Genomic DNA, 22,763 nt, shown 5'->3' with positions numbered 1-22,763 from the left:
CTAGTGATGATAGATAAGTTTTCCTAATATGCCAATAAACTGGCTTATGAACAGTAAATTATAGCCTAGAATAGATACCCTCTGGAGGAAGCTAATGCAGAGATATGCATGTTTGGTTAAATCTGTTACTTTGAAATAAGTGAATAACAAATTTATATAATGTCAATTCTTTACTTTTTGAGTTAACACAAGGGCCCAACATATCTGCTTGGTGTCAGCAAGTGATTGTTATGAAGTGGGACCTTCATGGCTTGGGTGAGTCATTGAAAACACATTGAGAGTATACAGCAGGTTTTAATAAGTGCTTAAGTGAGCTGTATTCTTCCCAATAAATATTGACATATTTATTGTCACAAATTACCCCTGATTCATCAATTGTCCTCTTATTGATCTTTTAAAAAGAACTGAATGTAAGGACTCAAGTTACCGTATGTACACTAGTGCTCAAAGTAGCATTATTAATTGTAGCCCACGTCAGAAATGCCTCAATGCCCAAAAGCATATGAATGTAAAAGCAAAACATGTCCTTGGCATACCATGAAATGTTATTCAGCTGGAAACAAAAATAAATAAATTCTTGAGGGAATAAATCTGATCTGCACTCTTAGAAACAACCAAAATATTCAACCAGAGAATGGGACCAAAATTGTATTAGGTTGCAACCCAGGTATGTATAATATGTCAAAATACTACCAACTGTCATGTAAATGCAAAACAAACAAATAAAACAAAGCTGTTGGAATAAAAAAAAAGGATAAAGTAGTAAATTTCTTGTTACGTGCATCTTACCATACAAAAAGTGGCCCTTGACTTTCTTTATGTTAAGAGAAACATGCCTGGTTCTGAAGGACAAGCAGCACATGTTCCTACTCTTTTGTAGAAAGCAGTAAGTAAATATAGTAGAACAGAATGGAATGGTGGTCAGCATGGAATGGGAAGAGCAGGCAAAGGACACATGGAATGAGTTCAGTGAGGGGCACCAAAAACTGGATGGAGGAATCACTTTAGGTACTTCTCTGACCCAGTAGCAGAACTATTAGTTAAAACAACCTCAATTGTGTTTTAAAATAAAATTCCAAATATTAAAAACCATTATCAGCTGAAAAGATAAAAATCCTTATTACTATGATCTGATTACTACAATTTATATCCATGTACTGACTTACCATAATGTACTCCATAAAAATACATATGTAATAATATGTTTTTAAAATGAGGTTTCCAGTAACCTAATAGAATACTATGAAAAAATTCTCTAAAATAAAAAGAATTTTACATGCCGTGATTCTAAAGATGCCAAAATATAATTTTTAGAATATTCTAACACTTTTATGGCATTTTAGTGAATCAGATCCAAAACTTTACCTTTCTTAATATCTTTAGTTGTATATGAAGACATTTTCTTTATTTCATTTATTTACTTTAATTTTTTTTAAAGAGAGAGAGAGAGAAAAAATTTTTAATATTTATTTTTTAGTTTTCGGTGGACACAACATCTTTGTTTGGATGTGGTGTTGAGGATCGAACCCGGGGCCCATGCATGCCAGGTGAGCATGCTACTGCATCCCCAGCCCCAAATTTATTTACTTTAATGTAGTGCTGAGGATCAAACTCAGTGCCTCAAATGTGCTAGGCAAATGCTCTACCACTGAGGCATAACAAGAGTCCACAAATCATTTTTCATTTGTTTGTTTGTTTTGGCCAAGGATTGAACCCAGCAGTGATTAACCACCAAGCCACATCCCCAGGCCTTTTTATTTTTTATCTTGAAACAAGTTGCTTAGTACCTTGCAAAACTAGACTGGCCTCAAACTTGTAGTTCTCTTGCCTCAACCTCCCAAGTAGCTGGGATTTCTGGTGTGCACCACCTTGAAATTTATCTGAAGAAGGAGGAGGAGCTCTTGTTATGAATTCTGTTAAGCAGCGCTCTGTTCTCTCCAGTCTTTCAAGAGTACGCTGCCTTGGGTGGCAACAGTTTCTTTATTTTCTGGGTAACATGTTTTACATGAAGTCAAAATGTCAAATACAAATTGTAGAGAAACACAAGGAAAATTACTGGCCTTGATAACGTGTCATGGAAATTATGGATTTAAAATATTGTTTTAATCAGAAAAAAGGAAAAAATCAGTTGTTTTTCTAAATAGATATATTTTATGCCTCTGAATATTTCAAAAGATGAACTGTAGGAAATGTTGCAGTGTTATATTTTACTGTCTCATATTGTCATTACTCCTATCTAGTAATTTTGGCTTTAAAATTATGACCTAAGAAGTAATTGAAAATTGAGGACTAGTTCAGGTAACTTGCGAAAATGCTGCACATGTATATCTCCTAAATAATAAAATATTCAAAATGCACAACAACTAATGCCTTAGTTAACAAACATGTCCAAAAAATTAAAATGATGGTCTCCTGTGCTACAGGACTTGCAGAAAATGACAAATGGAGAAGAAGAAAGGAAACATGAAAAGACCCTTCACAAAATAAGCTCTAGAGACAGCAGGAAGGTGTCTGAAAAGATGCTCAACAACACATGTCTCTGGAAAAATAAAATAAAACTACAAGATCCCAATAAGCACTCAGAATGGCACACACTCACACAAAACAATAGTAACAAATACTGCTTGGTGGCAGAGCACAGGACGGACCCTTGATTGTTGCTGGGATGCCACATACAGTCTCTGGGCAGGAGAGCTCTGGTTTTCTTTTTCCATAATAAAGTTGCCATATGATCCATGAATCCCACTTCCAAATTTTACCCACATTATTTGTAAACTGATGCCCACAGAATTGGTATATGTTACTGAAGGCTGCACCTTGTCCCTCATGCCAATTGAACAAGAATGACGTGGTTTTGACAAAAAGGAAAAGCAAGTACATTATTGCTTTGCTATCAATGAAGAAGCACAGGGGGCTCCAGTCCCACAGGATGTGATTCTGCTCATCACAGGGAACAGAGTTTGTTTTGTTGTTGTCTTGTTGTGGGGCGGGTATTGGGAATTGGACTCAGGGGCCCTTGACCACTGAGCCCCATCTTTAGCCTTGTTTTATATTTTATTTAGAAACAGGGTCTCACTGAGTTACTTAGGCCTTCACTTTTGCTGAGGCTGACTTTGAACTCTTGATCCTCCTGCCTCAGCCTCCTGAGACAAGGGGATTACAGGCATGAGCCACTGTGCCCAGCAGAGCAAGGTTTTTAAAGAAGCCATTCAAAGGCTGCCTGTCAAGAAGTCCCTCTAGAGGAATTTAATTCACTTGTTAATTTGGGAGACATCAGTTCCTTAGGTCTTTTGGTGCCATCCCTGAAGTCTAATTCCTTGGTTCCTGTGGTGGGTATGTGCTCAAATGTTTCTGGTCCAGGATAGGTAAAGATGATCTTGTTCCCCCTTGACAGGTTGTGGAGGAGGAAAGGAAAAAGAGGAAAAGAAAACATGTCTATTTTAAAAGAAGCCTCATTGGCAAAGCAGCAAAGCATGAGGTGGACAACTTGTACGTATGCAAGTGTGGACAGCAGCTTCCTTCACTATCACTGTACACTGGAAGGAATACACACATTCTTTTGCAAATTTATAGAGAAGAAAATATACTTTTATAAAATGTCCATTAAACAAAAATAGTAGCTTTTCCTTAACTCAACAATGGAAATGAAACTTAAATGAATTTTACTAAATAAAAGAAATCAGGATGCAAAGGATACTTCTTTCATTCCATTTAAATACCATTCCTGAGGAGACAATAGAGACCAGACCTGAGAGGATTGGTTTTCATGATTAGACAAAAGAGCAGCCCTTGGGTAACAAGTGGATGTGGCCTGGCACACTGTGCCTGCTGTCCCAACTGCTCAGGAGGCTGAGGCAGGACCATAAGCCCACAAGTGTGAGATCAGGGAGGGCATCACAGCAAGATGGTCTCATAAACAAATGAACAAAAAACCCAGAAACAACAACAGCAAACAAAACAATACCAAGGTCACTTTTAAGGTGAAGAGACTTTTCTGTACTGAACGCATAAAATGAATGCCTGCCATTGTTCAAAACCATGGAATTCATTTTACAAAGACTGAACTCTAATGTGGTAAATTAAAAGAAAGACTTTAAGAAGGAATTGAACTGAGAAATTTTGATAAATGCATTCTATCCTCAGCACCACATAAAAATAAATAAATAAAAATAAAGGGATTGTGTTCAGTAAAAAAAATGGTTATACCAATTTTACTTACCATTTAACTTCTGCTGGATCTCTAACTTGCCTAGCCTTATATTTAAAATGTGAATTTAAAAATCTACAAGAAAATTTCACAAGCTTCCACTGGCTCTTATCTGAGCTAAAACTATACTCTGGCCTGATTTAAAAAAAAAAAAGTTAATATTACAGCAATGTAAGTTTTAAAATATTTTGAATAAATTGATGTATTTTTTTTCTGGTCAGTCTTGTTTTATCTAACTATAAAAGTTTTTACATTCTTTTTTTATCCCAAGGCTAATTTCTCCAGAGTTAACTCTCAAATACATCCAAAAATTTCTTTAACACATCCTCAAGAGGATATAAATATGGTTATGTTGGAAATAAGTGTAATAAGTATCAAGGACAAAAAGGTCAGCTAACCTGAAACTTTTGATTCAGTTTCCAGGATACCTAGTGGATTTCTGTACCTGGAATTTCCAATTGTACAGGCCTGCTTTATATCTCTATATTATGTAGTTAATATCAAAATTCACATTTAGACAATGAGTGCTCATAAATAAAAACAAATTAAAAAATTAAATGTATTCAAATAATTAAATTGAAATCAAATAATTAAATAATATATAAATATCTTTAAGATTAAGGCTCTGGGGTTTTCTAGGTGGCCAAACAATAGTCTTGATTTCTAAAAATTATCAAAGATACAATATCTATAATTTCCAAAACTTTTCTTCAACTAAAAATTGATGATTAATGGGATTGGTCATGTTTTTCTTATGTTTTTATGTTATAATTAAAATAAATAAATTAAATTTTACATAAATGGAATTAATCTTCATGAGTATAGTTTCTTAAATACGTAAATTAAAAATTACAGCTGATGCCAAACTGATCTCTCATTTTTTTCAGGAACAGGATGCTGCCTCCTTCCTTTACTTGATTCCTTCTTTAGAACAGGATTTACAAAAAAAAAATAATAAAAAGTTGTCAACAATAATTGTAAATCAACTTTTCACTTTTATTATGTTATTGTCATTAATAATTTTTGTTAAAACACCTTATACTTTTACAACAGTTGTTAGTTGTAATAAAAATATATGTATTAAAGTAATGATACTGTCCTCATTTTTTAGGCTATGATATATTGCCTTTTGCTGACATGTATGCTCAATTAATTACTAATGATTATAACAAAATTTTATCTTTGACAGACATGGACATTCATGTTTTACATGTTACTTATTAATAAAAACCTCCACATCTTCAATATTTACAATTTTCATCCTAATATCAAGCTGTATTAACTACATTTTTACCTCCTATTAATTTTCACATACCTCAAAATGGATGACTATCTTTGTATCTCAGGTAACACATTCTCCTTTTTCCTTGATTTCTACTGTTCCTTCTGTAGATGAAATAACAATGTGTACAGATGGAGGTAAACAAACAAAAATAATATTTGTGTTTACTGATGATAAATGGACTATTATACTCAACCCCAAGTCTCTCCACAACACGTTGAGTTCACTACATTATCCCGGCACTAAGATTGTTGTCTACTACTTTAAACATGACTCCAGATTCTCAATATGTAACTAAACTTCTTCCTCAAAATTTTATAGCTGTGTTATGGCCTTGTTTGGATCCCAATTTTTATCTCTCTTTTTTTTAGCCCTTTAAACTCTTTTGCAGAATCATGTGTCTCCCATCTTTCTCTCTCATATATTCAGCCACACCAAAAGTCCTGAACCTTTGATGAAAGGTAACGCTCATGCAGATAAAGCTATAAAATCCCTTTATTTTCAGAGGCTAGAAAATTCCTTGGATTTTTTCATCAAAATGCTCAATCATTAATAAAGATGATTTCTCTCTTCACAACAGGCTCATACTCTAGTTAACAACTGTTCTTATTGCATACACTTTTGGGCCCCTATGTGGGAGTCTGTAAGTCCATGAGGCCTACATTCTAATATGCTTTAAAAATTAATGTTACCCATTTTCCTCCTTTTTAGCCTTACTCCTTTCTTCATGTTCTCATTGATATTCATTCTGGGTTCACCTGGGCTGGTGCCCACAGGTCTAAAAAGCGATGTACTTGCATTTCTCACTTATTCTTTGTTTTGCCACCATGGGAAAACCTGCTCATTTAAAAGTGGGCAATGCCTTCCACATATACATCTCATGCTTTTGCACAATTTTATAATCAAAATAATATAATTTTGAATCATAATATCCCTAATAATCCTACTGACAGACTTTGGTTAAATGAGCACATTGTACTCTTAAAATTTAACTTTTTAAACAAAAACAAAAACATAAAAGAAATCTAGCCTCTTTCATATTAATAATGCTTTAGATATTGTTTTATAGTTGGTACAGTCTATATGCAATAAAAATAGTCACAATTTGTCATCTGCTTTGGATAGACATTTTATTCCCAAACAGCCATTACAAAAATTTTATATAAAATACAGGGTTCCACCAAACCCAGGAATACAGGCCCCTATGCCTCTGATCACATGGGAAATGATTGACTGCTATACTTACACCAACAGGTACAGTTTAGATTCCAGCTGACTGTGTGAGTCCTTCCAATTATGAGTGGACATCAGGGGCTTCACAACCTGATCCCCAAGTTTCATTGATTGTGGATGAGGAGAATTTCACCAAACAAAAGGACAAGGATCACTCTCCTCAAAAGAGAAGACACTCTGAAAGAGGATTCCAAGCTACTAGACTTCCAGTGACTTGAGGAGATATGAAATCATTAACAACCTCAGCTCAATAGCTGTTGGCTCAAATAGGGTTAAAATATACTCCAGAAAACTTAGTTACTGCTTTGAGTGCTACACTTACACAAACTCTATAAATTTTTCAGTCTTAACAATATTGTTGTTCTGTTGTTGAACCCCAGCTATGAAAGTTCAGTATAGTCTGACTCCTTCATTTCTAAAACCCATTATAATATCTGGGTTCACTTGGCTGAAATTGTCATATACCTGCAAAATTGTCTCATGGTACCCGTTGTCCTCTTAGCAGGCTGTGTTCTTACCATCCCCACAGGATTTAATAGGCCACCATCCTGCATAATGCATCCATAAAAGGTCTTTTCCCCTTGATGAAAACTGTGATGATTCAGTAAACTTCTCTCTAAGGCAGAATTGAAAGCCTTGTGATTTTCTTTAGTGAGTGTCCCTGGACTAGGTGTCAGGGCTTACTAAACAACTATGAAACAGGCATGTGCTGTGGTAAAAAAAATATTAATTTTACCTCTATGGCAATCCAAATGCTTAATGAAGAACAAAAACCACATTATTGAGTTATTCTAAACAATTGGGCCACAATTGATTATTTATGGTTACATAATAAAGGATCTCAAGAGCTTAATAATATGTGTTGCTTTAACTTAAGTGATAACAGTAATTCTATTTCAAAGAAGTTAGATTACTTTAAAGACATCATTGATAAGGTATGACAAGATGATGGAGGTTTAGACTTAATGGATTGGCTAACTTCATAGTTACCCAACTTTACGTGGGTCAAAAAATTATTCCTAAGTGGATGTTTACTGATACTGGGATTGTTTTGTGTTGGTTTCTGCTGTCAATGCCTACCCTAATTTTGCCTCCACCAGCATTAAGAAGGAAACAAATGTTATTTATGCAAAAGGCCTTAAAGAAACAAGAAAGGGGAGCTGTAGTGGTTCTGTGCTTAAGATGATTTTTCTGATGAATTTTGTGATTGTGGCATTGCTGGCTACGAAGTTTCTGTGCAAAGGTACACAATGTCTGGCTCCTGGGGAACTTCCATGTAAAAGACACAGGATGCCTGGCTGATGTAGAAATGTTCTTCAAGAGGGTTTGACCTTGATCTTAGGCACATGACTTCTGGAAAAAAGGAACTTGCTTGCTTGGTAATTACAATGTCTCACCAAGCTGTGGGGCTCCTGGATCTGCCTACCTAACAGTAACTTCAGACAATGAACTTTCTTGAGAACTGCATAAAACTAACATTGCATAATATAACTGTGAAATGTAGCTGTAAAATAAGCAACCTTATTGACATCCTTAACAATAATGTAGTTAAGGTTCTAACGACCTAATGTAACCTGTTGATATAAATAAAGCTTAGCATCTGGCCTCTCAGCCACTCTGCCACTTTCCTGCCTTTACTCATTGTCTCTGTGTCACCCTTTATTATGATTCTTCTTCTTATTATTATTATTATTTCTTACACTACTCTAAGATTTTATTTCACTCTAGTCAGAATGGCAGCTATTATAAAGACAAACAACATTAAGTGTTGCTGAGGATGTGGGTGAAAAGGCAAACCTATACATTGCTGGTGGGACTGAAAATTGGTGCAGCCAATCTAGAAAGCAGTATGGAGATACCTTGGAAAACTGTGAATGGAAACTATCTGACCCAGCTATCCCACTCTTTGGTGTATACCCAAAGGAATTAAAAACAGCATACTACAGGGACACAGCCACATCACTGTTTATAGCTGCACAATTCATAAAAGCTAAATTGTGTAACTAATTCAGATGTCCTTCAGTAGATTAATGCATAAAGAAAAGGTGGTATATATACATAATAGAATGTTACTAAGCATTGAAAGAGAATAAACTCATAGCATTTTCAAGTAAATGGATGGAGTTCGATAATATGATGATTAGTGAAGCTAGCCAATCTCCCCCCCAAAAAATGCTGAATGTCTTCTCTGATATAAGGATGCTGATTCATAATGGGGATGGTGGGGGAGCATGGTAGGATTAGATAAGCTTTAGATAGGGCAAAGGGTTGGGAGGAGAAGGGAGTGGACACATGGGTAGAAAAGATGATGAAATGAGATGAACATCATCATCCTAAGTATATGTAAGAAAACACACACACACATACACAATAAAACAATGGTCCATTCTTTTTTGTAACTCCAAGTTTTCCCCAAAAACCTCCTAGAACAATGGTCCACTCACACAATTCTTATGCTCATCAGCTGCTTTGCCTTCCTGTACTGTGTAAACTCAATCATGTCATTGTTCATAACTATGACATGGAGAAATGATCTCATTCTAGTATGCATCCACAATGCTGTGGGAAATGGCTATGGCACAATCAGTCCTTTGGTGCAGATCAGTGCAAACACTCAAATAATAAAAGTTTTGCAATTTAAATGGAGAAACAAAATGAGATTCTGACAAAACTGGCCTAAGACAACTTTGCCCCTCTCATTAAGACAATTTTCTCTATAGAATTATCCTTCTGAATGAAAAACAATTAATGTAATATATTCAATTTTAGGTCAGTAAAAGTAATCTATATCACTACTAAGGCCTTATGTATAATTCTACCCTATATCTGCATGACAGTCTTGATTTACACCCATGGATTTTTACAGTTTCTTGTTATTCTGTATCTTAGACTTTTATAATATGTATACTTTCTTTGTCCTGTATTTTATTTCTTAAAGATTCTCTTAATGAAGTTCCACTTGAGATATATTGTTCCTTTTTCTCTTAAGTAGCTGTGCTGTAATTGCTCCACAATCACAAGCAAGCATGTGGAGGACAGCTGTAAGGCAAGCCACTCAGTAGGTGAAGCAGCAGCTTTCTAGTCTGAGGCCACTCTGGGTAACTTGGTAAGACCCTGTCCCAAGGCAAAAAAAAAAAAAAAAAAGGGAAAAAAAGGCTGGTGATGCACTTGAGTGTTCAACCCTCTCCAGATTAATTTTCCTGTACAGATAATAATAATAATAATAATGATAATAATAATAATAAGGCATCAACATCTTTTTTCTCAACAAGATAACCTCCATGGCTAGCGCAAAGCTTGTGTGTTCTTTCTCCCTATCCCCTCATCATTATCTTCAATGCATGCTCATGAATTTCTTCAATTTCCACTTATTTTGTATCTCAGACCCTTAATCTGAGGTTGTTTTCTTTCTTCCTGAATTGTCTTTTTTGAGAATTTTTTATTTCTTGAGAATTTGTTTTTGTGTGTGCCAAAAAAACAAGCAATGCTGATACATCCTACAACATAAATCAGTCTCAAAAATATTAAACTAAGTAAACAAAACCAAAAAGAACAGATCATTTATGGTACAATTCCATTCAGGTGAAGTATCAGCAGTAAACATTTGCTCCCAAGTGACCTTCTTACTGTTAGGGTCTGTAAACAAATCAAGATGGCACCTGGCAAAATGCCAGAGGGTGTGGTTTGTGAAGTAACGCCAGTGAGCCATTAAGTGTGGAGATTCCTTATTGGTTGACTGTTGTATCTAGTTTATGTTGATTAAGATAAGCTGTGTGGAATTATAGATACCTCTGTTGTCCTACAATAAACGGCTCCCACTCCTGCTGTATCAATGTACACAAGTTGTTTGTCACCCCCCCAAATGTACACAAGTTGTTTGTCACCCTTCAGCCAAAGCTGAAGAAATTACCTCCAGACACAAGTGTGGCTCATGGGCCTCTCGGGTGGATTTTGTCTTTAATGAAGGCAACATTCTGCTGCATATTTTTCATGGCTTAGGTGAGAGAGGTGGAGACAGGGACTACAATAGGGGACAATTTGAGGACCTATTAATGGCAGTAAAAATCACCAAAATGAAGAGAAAAGTGGCTCCTTCATTGAGGAGGCCCTTAACCTGTCTTCATGCCCAACCAGAGAAACTCCTCAGTCATGAATTCTCCCTTTCTTCATTTCTCTTCCTTCTTCCTACTTACCTCACACCATGGCTCCGTTCCTGGATTTCTTGCTAGAAGATGTCCCACATCACTCTCCATATTTTCTTCTCAAGTTTAAGGCATTTAGAAATCAAAACTGCCTCTGAGGCATATTCATTGTATAGGGGTGTCATTACTCAGAGCTGACATATCTGAGAATGTAAATATGACATTAGTTATTTTTGTTTGGTCACTTTATTTTATTCTAGGCCAGGACTCTTTGTCATCAGTAGAAGAGCCCCTCAACTTGTTTGTTATGAATTCTATGCAAATAATAACCAAGTGTACTCTGACCTTGAAAAGTGAGAGCTACATGTAAAAAGTTTTCATCCAGATGATGCTTGTTTATCATTGCCTGATAATGGAAGAATCTATTTTTTTTCCTCTGGGGACTCCCTCCCTGCCTACTGCAAGACAGGTGCTGTCAGACTTCAGATTCAACACCAAGATTATCAGTCCTCGGAGAGAAGAGCTAAAGCTGTTTGTTCCATAAAACCTCATCTTGGAAGCCTCAGCTCTGTGGAAAGAGGAGGCAGAGGAGACTGCGTTGTCGGCACTGGAGGGATGCATTTTGAAGTCTGCCTCTTACTTCTTCAAATCCAGGCACAGGTATTTATTTCTAATGTGCTACAGCACTTCTTTGAATTTATAGTATGATCTGAATTTTCATTCTCTCATTTTAAAATTCATAATATTGTTATTATTTATAATATTACAAATATTATTATCTTACATGAGTGATTTTTTAACCATAAAGACTCACAATTTATAATAATTTTAAAGGCCAGCAATTTCTAGTGTTACATTATTTTCCAGAACTTAAAATGTCTCTAAACCTCATTTGATATTTTATAAGCTCACAGACTCACCTGCTAAAAATATTTCTAATATATCTTATTTTGAGTAACAACTTCCAAAAAATGTGTAGTGTATATTTACATGAAAAAAAGACACTGTATTCTTTCAAATGTCCTTAGTACATTACATCAGAATTACTTTATCTTCCTCTTTTTTGCACATAGATATTTACTGTAGGTGCATTTATGCTTTGTAAATTGACCTAAAGATGCAGGGAGACAGGAAAATAATAGAATAAACAAGTTTATAATAAAATAAAACATACTATACTATATGCTACATATAGTAATACTATACTAAGGGTTGGCATATTGAAAAATTTCTAGAATTTTTCTTTTCTCCCAGCTATTCTATGAACTGTAGTTATTCTTTACTAATGATAATCACTAACAAAGTGAATAGACTTTGAGGAAATTTTCAATCAGCAGAATGAATTGTGCATAACTTTCTTATGCATATATACAGGAACAAACCAGTGAATCTTAACATCAAGTACATCCACAAGAATGGGTTTCTAATAGAATAAGCTATATTCCATGCTTCTATAATTATATTAAAATGGATTCTACTGTCATGTATACAACTAAAATGAACCAGTAAAAAAATTTTACTTATATTAAATATATTAATGCATCTAGAATTAAAATGACAAATTCCTTTGTTATAATTGCACTGAATTTCTTGCAGTAAAGAGAGCAGATTACAATAATTTACAGAAAAATGTCTTTTAACTTTCAAGACAATTTTTTTTCTCTTCTAAAATACTTTCCACCACTTTTTCCACCCAAATCTTGACTAATCATATTCTGAATTGAAAAATTCCTTCACAAAACACTTTCTAATTAGTTTTGTTCCATCACTGAATTACTACAGTCTTCACATTTGCATGTTCATTAAAGTAAATTAAGCAAAATCTTCAGCAATTCATGATTTAGAAGAAGGAAATGGTGACTGGATCATAATAGTGGAGACCAGAATGTTTACATCCTGGTTTGCACATATCTAAATATGGCCACTGATAGGAGCATGACTTCAATTTGGAAACTTGTTGATATTTCATGAAGGAGACAAAAGGCCTGGTGTTTCAGGGCCTGAGTGAATATGCTGTAAGAGGAGCCACATAAGGAATGCTCTATAAGGAATATTCCAGAAGAGTTCTAGCTGTTCTCAACCTTGTTCATGGGGGCAGTCCTTTATTCTTTTTGATGATAGGTATTCTAACTGCAGTGTGACAGGCTGAATTGACAGGTCCTGATACCTAAGCATTGGCTATAGGTTACCTTGAAGTTGAGCCTTTCATTGCATTTAATATGAGTGCATATGTAATCTATTCCCTTGGGTACCTCCTGAGAGGTTAAAAAACTGGTTATTTTCTAGGTTAAAGTAATTTTGCTGCTTTCTGCACAAATAGCCCTAGGCTTCCCACTGGGTCTCCAGGTCAGGTAAGCCTGGTTTTGTGATAGCACTCCTCCTGTTCTCTCCTCTTCTAACCCTGCAATGCTATCTTCTGTTCTACTTTAGAAAAAACAAAAATAACTTGTAGAGTAATATACCAACAGCCAAAATTAGTGTGAACTCCTCTTTTCTTTGGAGTCAGCTTTTTTTAAAGATTTTTTTCATGATAGTTGGATATAATACCTTTATTTTACTTATTTATTTTTATGTGGTGCTGAAGATCAAACTCAGTGTCTTGCACATGCTAGGCAAGCACTCTCTTGCTAATCACAACCCCAGCCCTGGATTCAGCTTTTTAATTAAAAGTATCTGAAGAGCCTCATCCTGATACTATTTTATTGGGACACTCCAAGATGGTCTCTTTGCCTTGTCATGACTAAATCTCTTGTGTTTCTGTATTAATGTTTATGTGTTTTGCCTGTATTTCATAAGCATTATGTCAAGGATATGGACTCTCAATAACTCTGCCTTCCTTTATAAAGTTATTTGGATAAAATTTGAGAGTATAATAAAAAGTACATTATGTATTCCATCATTCTCACTGCTCATATGGAGACTCTGGAAGGAGTTATAACTACTTTCACAAGGTCACACAGATCAAAAACTTTAAGTCCTGAGATTAACGATTAATGAGATTGAGTGAGATGCCAGAATTAGAGTCATGGTCATCCTATTCAATGTGCTGTTTACCATGTACATCTGAAAAATCAAGTGAAAGACAATTGATGTCAGTTCCCACTTCTGAACAACTAAACTTCTCTTAGTACCTGACTGAATAATTTGTACAGGATATTCCTAGTAAGGCATCCCTCATTACTATGGAGATAGCAGGGCTATTTTCTCTAATACAAAAGACTTCTGAGAATAAAAACATACTGTAGTGTTACTTACCAGAGATAAGAATTGTAAAGGAGAACCCACCAGCTGTGTCCTTGTTTTCCTGGAATAGATATGGAATGTGAAAACATCTATATTTATTGCATGGAGTAATTTGAAAGTTTGAAGAAATAACTGTACAATACTAACAGAATCCAAGGATCAAAGTTTGTCAAAGAAAACCAATCAATTTGTCATTTCTTAAATCTGGTAGGAAATCCTTAATATATCACATTTACACTCCACACTAAGATTAGAGACAAAAAGATTATGAACAGTATTACAGTGCTTCATATGTGTCAGACACATATCTAATTACTCACTTCAAAAATGCTACAAGGAAAGTATAAGCTGGTTGCCATTTTCCCATGAAATCAATTGAAACCTAGGTGAAGTGAAAGCATTCCCCCAGCTAATCAATGCTGGGGCTTGAGATAAATAAAGGTCATGGGAGAAGAGGACAGAAATTACTAAATCCCTTAAAATTCTGCACTTGAATAATCCATGGGGACAGGCTTGTTGGTATTATTTTCCTGAAGGATTCTGATTTCTGCTTATCCAAACTTTACATCCACAGCTTATGGTAAATAAATTTTATGTAAGCCACAGTGTTTCAGATACGGCACCTGCAAGCCTGAGAAGGCAGTATCTTCACATAGAGAAAGCTGCAGGAAAGATTGAAAAACAAACAAAAGCTCACCACTAAATAACATGATTTATGCTACATCAGAAAACATGGTGTATACAGGCTCAAAGAGAGGCGTGAAATCTCATTACTTCCAAGTGATGAATGGGAGGTATGCAAAATCATTCTTCAGAAGAATGCATGATGCTTAAGGTGAAATTTATTCTTTACTTATTTTTTACTTACTTTTTCTTTTCTCTTTCAGTGATTTGCATGGAACCAGGGCTTTATTCATGCTAAGCCAGCACTCTACTACAGAGTCACCAGGCCATTGATTTGAAATTAACATTAAGACTAAGAGCCTACCCTACTCACAAAGATTTTTGTTGTTTTTTTAAATGATAATTCTGGAGATTGTAAGGGAAGGTAGAACTGGAAGCATGGCAATAAAAAAGGTGTTGCTCTTCACTGCCCCTGTTTTTCTCCCCAGATTCCCAATGAAGATGGACCAACATTTCAGTTATGTTGCCCTAAGAAAAGCCTTCTATCCCCAGGCTGGCATTGGGATCGCAGCTAACATCTTTCTGCTTTGCCTTCACATTGCCACAGTCTTTATGGGCTACAAGCCCAGGCTCACTGACCTCCCTGTCACCCACTTGGCCCTAACCCACATCCTCATGCTCCTCACCATGGGCCTTTTGGTGTCTACAGACATTTGGGAAACACAGGACATTCCAGGTGACTTCAAATGCAAAGTACTTGTCTTCCTGCACAAGGTCATGAGGGGGCTGTCCATCTGCACCACCTGTGTCCTGAGTGTGCTTCAGGCCATCATCATTAGTCCCCGTGGCTCCTGGTTGGCCAACTTCAAACTGAAATCCACAAATCCCATTGTGGGGCTATTTGTCTTCTTATGGGCCCTCACCATGTCCCTCTCCAGCAACCTGCTCCTATGCACTGTGGCCACACCCAATAAAACCCAGCCTGGTCTTCTGTTTCTCACTGACCACTGTTCCCTTCTGCTCATGAGCTACAGACACAAGAGCCTCTTTCTTGCCTTGGTGGCATTGAGAGATCTCTTATTTCTGGGTATTATGGTTCTTTCAAGTGGATACATGATAAATCTTTTGCATAGACATAAAAAACGAGCCATGTCTCTTTGTACCTCCAGGTTTTCTCCACGAAGATCCCCAGAAGAAAGGGCCACTTACACTATTCTGTTGCTCATCAGCTGTTTTGAGATCTTGTACTTTGTGGACTCCATCTTTTCACTGTTTGTAGGCATGACATGGACTGGTGACCCCATCCTGTTGTGTCTTCAAATGCTTGTGGCCAATGGCTATGGCACCATCAGTCCTTTGGTGCTGATAAGTGCTGACACACACATAATAAAAGTTATGCAAACCAAATGGAGAGAGAAAGTTCAGCTCTGGCTAAACTGATGTGAAGCTACTTTGCCATCCTTATTAAAACAGTTTTCTTTAGTTCATAAAATTTTCCCTCTGAAGAAAAATTATTAACATAGGAATATTCTTTTGTTAGAACAAAATAATCTAAATACTTAGCAAATATATTGGGAATAATATTCTGTTGTGTGTGCATCTTGTTTTAAGTTATTTACATTAATTGTCACTATACCTGGCCTCCATAGCATATTATAAACTATTATAGTTTCCTTTTACTTTGGATCTCACAGGTTTACACTGGATCTATTTTCTTTCTTCCTGCAATGCTGTTCTTAAAGTTTCTTTCAGTGAAATTCTATTAGAAGCAACCTGATGCCTTTCTATCTTTTTTGTGTGTAATAATATGTGCATGCTTATATCCAAGCTACTCAGGAGCCTAAAGCAGGAGAAATTCAATTTCAAGGGCACCCAGGGTAACTTAGTGAGATCCTGTATCTAAGTAAAAATTAAAAGGGCAGGAGATGAAGCTCAGAGGTGGACCACCCAGGTGTTCATTCTCTATATCAAAACCACAACAATAATAAAAAAAAAACCACAAAACACAATGAGACTGCACTTCTTGACCAACAGAAAGGCTCCTCTAAAAAAAAAAAAAAAAAAAAAACAAAATAATTGTTGGAAACCATGTGAAGAATTTGAAAGCCCCATACACTTACAGTAAGGATATAAGGTGATTACGTGAGTATTGAAAAGAATATGATGATTGCTAAAAATGTGAAAATAAAATTACCATATGACCTACCAATTCCATTCTTAGCTATATTCCATAATGAATTAAAAACAGATATTCAAATACTTGTGCATATATGTTAATAGCAATACCATTTACACTAGGAACTAGATGAAAATCCAAATGTTCATCAAGAGAAAAATAAACACATATGTCTGCATGTATTTATATATCCGTATCTGAATAAGCACATATACTATATATATATACATATATACGAATGTATAAGAATATATAACATCCATATACATGTTTGAATATTACTGTGTCATAACAAATGAAATACTGATACAGAGTACAATATGAATATATATCTCAAAAATATTAAGCAAAGTAACCAAAATTGGATATGAAAAGTCACATATGCTGTAACTACATTTACATAAATATCGAAAGATTGGAAGTCACAGAATCAGAAAAGAGAAAGGTGGTTGCCAGTGGTTGGGAGGGCATCAGAGGGTGAGCATTTGCTAACAGATACATGGTTTTTTTTCCCTCCAGTGATTGAAATGTTTAGAACGAGGTAAATCTGGTAATTCTACCACAGCATCCTATGAGAATTTAACCTCAATACAACGTAAGAAAAATCCCTGAAGACACAAAAGTCTATTTAACTAAATCTCAAGGTGATAGAGAGAGGAACTATGGAGTTACTGGCTCCCACAAGAATTCTGCATATCCAACCTGAAGCACAGAGAGTAACACTGGGTTCCAGAAATCGAGACCCAACTATGTGTCAGGCAGTCTCTTTGCTCATTAGTTACTTGCCTTATATTTCCAGTATCTTGGGTTCTGTTTGGAAGAATCCTGATCTTACAGATGAGTGAACTGAGTCTGAGAGATGAGTGATTGTTCCAAGGTCACCTGCCATGTGGAACAAGGCTCTGATAATTTATATGTATGACTTTCTAACTACTGTATTATTTATCACAATATAAAGCTACTCAGTGGTTGTTTCTGGAAGAAAGAGGAAAAAAGAAGAAGAAATTACACAGGGCTCCCAGAATCCTTCTGAGTGTATATCAATGTTAACTATCTTGATTGTGGTGTTTGTTACATTGGTAAATAGTTATATCAAAACTTAAAAAATATGCATTAAATATTTATAGTTTATTGTACTTTAGTATTACCTAAATAAGGTTGTTAAAAATTGAATGAAAAAATAAATAAATAAGCTCCTTAACAAATAAAAAATATGGGATATACATTTGGCAAGTAAGCATAGGAAAAGATGCTCAACATTTTATATCATTAAGGAATTACAAATTAAACACACCTCTAAGAATTTACAATATTTAAAGCCTGACAATACCAAGAGCTGTCAAGGTTGAAGAACAAGAGGAACTCTCATACATTGCTGGTGGAGTCACAGAAATGGACCACCACTCAGGTAGACAGTTTGATGGCTTCTTAAAAATCAAAACATACAGTTCATAAGGCCCAGGAGTCATATTCCTAGCTGTTAAACCAATGGAGTTGAAAGCTTCTATCCACACAAGAACCTACATGTAGATACCCATAGCTTCTACATGTAGATACCGATAGCTTCCCCATTCACGATTGCCAAGAACTGGAAGCAACTAAGATCACCTGCAGTAGCTACTTGCCTAATATTAATGAAAACACTGACACATCCACACATTGGAGTGCCATTCAGAAATTCAAAATAGAGGGCTGGGGTTGTGGCTCAGCAGTAGAGCACTCACCTAGCACATGCAAGGACCTGGGTTTGATCCTCAGCACCGTATAAAAATAAATAAATAAAATAAAGGTATAAAGAAGAAATTCAAAATAGAAGAAAGAAAGAAATGCACTACTAAACATGAAAAGATATGGAATCACCAGGGGAAACATCCTACCTAAAATCCTACATCTGTCTGCTTCCAACTCTATGACATTCTGGAAAATTCAAAACAGTAGAAATAAAAACATTAAAGGTTGCCAGGAATACAGAGGGAGTAGAAGAGGATGAAGGGGCAAGTACAGGGACATTTCGGGTGGTAAATCTATTCTGTAAGATGCCATCATGGTGAAAACTAACATTATACTTTGTAGTGTTCACAGAACAGTAAAACAAGTATTTGAATACATAATTAAATATTAAAATCAATAATTACTTTATACTATCAATATTTGTAAAATGTTTTGATTCTGTGATTACATCAAATATTTTTCAGTAATGCAAGATGTAAATCCTAGGGGAAACTCTGAATGGGGTGGGGCAGCAAAATGTGAACATAATACTATATGCTTTGTTTTTCTGTAAAACTGTAACTCTTCCTAAAAATAAAGGCTATTGATTAAAACAATCAGAACAGCTGTGGGGTTTTCCTAAAGCCTACTATCCCCTGCCCTAGGATTGGTCCTCGACAATGAACAAAGGGGCCTTTGTACTGAGAATTAATGAGTAACAACAACCTTGCCTTTTTAGTATATTTCCCTGTGAGGTTTTGCTTGTCCTTTTTTGTCACTAGGTCAAAAAAATCTATTTTTGCAATTTTTATTCTCTTTATTATATAACAGTGAACCAGTACCTTACATCATATAAGATACTCATCCATCAATCAATAAGGGTTATGTATCCCTCTGCTCCCTAAGTGATTCTTTCACTACTAAGGTAAAGATGCTCTAAAGGAATTTTGCTACACTTATGCTTGAAAAAAAAATGATTTGAGATAGTTTTGTTTAAAAAGTTAACCTCACTTTTCTTACAGAGAAGAAAATCTAATAACTTTAGATTTTCAGAAATCAAAAAGTTGAACATCAATTTAAATTAAAAACAATAAAATTCAAAGAGATAAAACCACATGATAGTGTCAATCAGAAGTATTCACTTCAAAGTGTTTAAAGTACATTCATATTCTCTGTAGCATTATCAAATTGATATACTTCTAGGAAGTTTAGTGCATGGGATACTCTTGAACACATTCCCCTCTGAAAAAGGAACTTTCAGTAGCAAATCGGCTGTCAAAGATGCTGATTGTAATTATATCTTTATGATAACTTTCCATTGGTCAACATGATGTAGTCAGAAAATTGTTTTAAATTATAAAGAAGTCAAACCAACAATCATGACACTCTCTTACTAGATTAGGGTAAATAGGTCAATCAGGGCCAGTACTCAATGGTGATAAAAAGTGAAACAATTAAGAAACAAGGTTGCTCTGAATCACTGAAAATTTTGTGATTGCACTCTCTCTACACTATCAGGGATTGTACAGTAAAAGCAGACACAACTCAGTAGAACTGAATGCTGTTTGAATCATTATTTGTCAGAGAGCCATGAACCATAAGACACCATTACCTTGGTTTGTGACTGTCGACAACATCCAGTAAGAATGAAAACCTGTTGAAAATCCCCTTCCTGTGCTGGGAATAGGCTGTCAATAGAAGTGGGGAAGAATTAATCAGTGGTATATTCATTCTTTGTTCATATCATATTTTTAAAATGCCTGTTGTAGAAAATGCTTGAAATGGTTCTAAGTAGGAGTTATAAATTTTTAAAAGACTGCTTATAAGTCATTAAAACTATCTTTAAAAAGTGTACAACAATTTTATTTAATAACCAGAGAGCACTACTACTGTTATCTGCCATTGAGCTAGGGACTTATAATTAAATATTTATGTGCTGACACTAGTTCCCTCCTCCCACTTATTTCCCCTGGAATTTGGAGTACTTCTTGGAAAGTGTGCTGAGTTAATTAAGGAAGTTAATTAATTCATCATTAATAACACACAATAACTACACACTGAGCCACCTTGTCACCACCATAACTAATGTTACCTTGAGTAGAATAGCCACAAATAGCTAGGACACACTTTATAATTTATATTGAAAAAATACCTGATAAAATATTTACAGAAAGCCCACAGATTGTTTTTCTAATTTTTCCTAATAAATTATAAGATCCAAACAGTAGACTCCTGAAATAATATAAAATAAAGTAGAAATCTCTTAAGTTTGTATTCAACTTCTTCTTACTTACCTGATAATAAATAGTATGACCGTAGTTCACCTTAATGAAGTTCAATAAGACAAACATGGAGAATAAAGATAGAAACATGATATTCATTTCTAAATGCACATTATTATAAGAGGATTACCCTTGTGTACACACTGGGGAAAACACTGCTTTATTTACTATAATTGTTCACTGCATAAAACAACTTTCTCTTCCATGAAACTTGAAGGTTGCTTAAAACTAAGTTTCAGGAGGTAAACTTTGCTAAGTCCACAGAAGAAAGTCACTGTTTGTTAACAGTTCCATTCCACTCTTGTTCTGTTTTTCAAACTGGAATTAAATTTAGACCACTAAATGATTTCACGTAGGCTACTAAAAGGCCCCCAGAGATGAATAACTGTCAATCATTATTGATGTGGCTTTGGAAGACTGGTCCCTGAGTGAAAGGTCTTAATCTCACAACCACAGTTCTGAAATTTCAAGCAGTGTCTGGAAAGTATGTATTGACTAAATGTCATGCTAGAATCTGTTTGCAGTCATGAGAACAAAAAGAAAATGGCATGAGGTTGGCACCAAAATGGATATGAAGACCAATGGTGCACAAGAGAGGACACAGAGACAATCTCACATAAATACAGTTATCTCACACTAGACAAAGGCACCAAAAACATTCACTGGAGAAAAGAGAGCCTCTTCCAACAAACAGTGCCAGGAAACCTGGAAATCCATACTTACCAAGAAAAAATAGAAAGCCTCTCTCTCACCATACACAAAAATCCACTCAAAGTAGATCAAAGATGCAGGCACTAGGACAGAGATGCTGTGCCTAACCCTGGTCAATGTAGGCCCAAATCTCCACTGTGTCAACTTAGGAACACACTTCCTTAATGAGCCTGCTAAAACACATGAAGTAAAATCAAGAGTCAATAAATGGGATGGATTCAAACCACAAAGCTTTTTCATGGCAAATGACACAATCAAGAAGGTGAAGAGACAGCTTTCAGAAAGGGAAGCCATCCTTACTACATACACCTCAGATTGTGCTTTATTGTCCAGGATAAATTAAAAACTCAAAATACTTAATATTGTATCTACATATCTGTTGTGGTGACAGTATTGTTTATGATTCATTCTACTATGCTCTCAACCACTTGTCCCTTCCCTCCCTTAGCTCACTTCTGTCTAATCCCAAAATACCTCTATTCTCCCCCACCCCAATTTGGAGTAGTTGGCCAAGTGTGTTAGTTTTTATCTGATATTACTTGAATATTGGATAACATTCAGCCTTTTAATCTTTGGAATTGGTTTAGTTTCCTTAGTCTAATATTCTTGAGTTCCATTCGCATACTGGCAAGTGCCATAACTTGACTATTCTTTAATGGTCAATAATTCTCCTTCTGCATATATTAATCTATTCAAGGGCACCTACTTTGCCTCATGGTTTGGAACTTGTAAACTGAGCTGCTATAAACATTAATGAGGCTGTGTCACTGTAGTATATTGATTTTTTGTCGTATAAACCAAGCAGCACGCTGACTGGGTCAAATGGTGGTTCCATTCAAAGTTTTCTTTGGAATATCTATACTGTTTTCCATAGTGCTTGCACCAATTTGCAGTCCCACCAGCAATATATGTGTGTACCCTTTCCCCATCCTCAACAACATTTACTGTTGCTTTTATCCTGATGATTGCCATTCTGACCAAAGTGAGATGGAATTTCAGGGTCGTTTTAATTTGCATTTCTCTAATGGATATTTTTTCATATACCTGTTAATCAATTTTATTTCTTCTTCTGTGAAGCATCTGTTCATCTTTTCCTATTTATTGATTCAGCTATTTGTTTTGTGTGTGACTGGATTTCAAATGTAGAATAAAC

At 35.4% G+C, this 22,763-nt stretch overlaps 1 protein-coding gene across 1 annotated transcript; it reads left to right on the top strand.

Annotated features, from left to right (window-relative positions):
- Positions 1-15,232: 15,232 nt before the first annotated feature.
- Positions 15,233-16,171, top strand: LOC144368657 (putative vomeronasal receptor-like protein 4). The gene has a single exon (XM_078027815.1). It carries the CDS (start codon positions 15,233-15,235, stop codon positions 16,169-16,171), a length of 939 nt encoding a protein of 312 aa, XP_077883941.1.
- Positions 16,172-22,763: the final 6,592 nt, after the last annotated feature.

Source organism: Ictidomys tridecemlineatus, chromosome 11 (assembly GCF_052094955.1).
Source record: "Ictidomys tridecemlineatus isolate mIctTri1 chromosome 11, mIctTri1.hap1, whole genome shotgun sequence".
Lineage (NCBI taxonomy): Eukaryota > Metazoa > Chordata > Mammalia > Rodentia > Sciuridae > Ictidomys > Ictidomys tridecemlineatus.
The sequence above is the reverse complement of the archived record's forward strand: the minus strand, read 5'-3'. Positions and strand labels throughout refer to the sequence as shown.

Coding starts and splice junctions, on each gene's coding strand:
- LOC144368657 (XM_078027815.1), top strand. CDS start 15,233: ATGGACCAACATTTCAGTTATGTTGCCCTAAGAAAAGCCTTCTATCCC.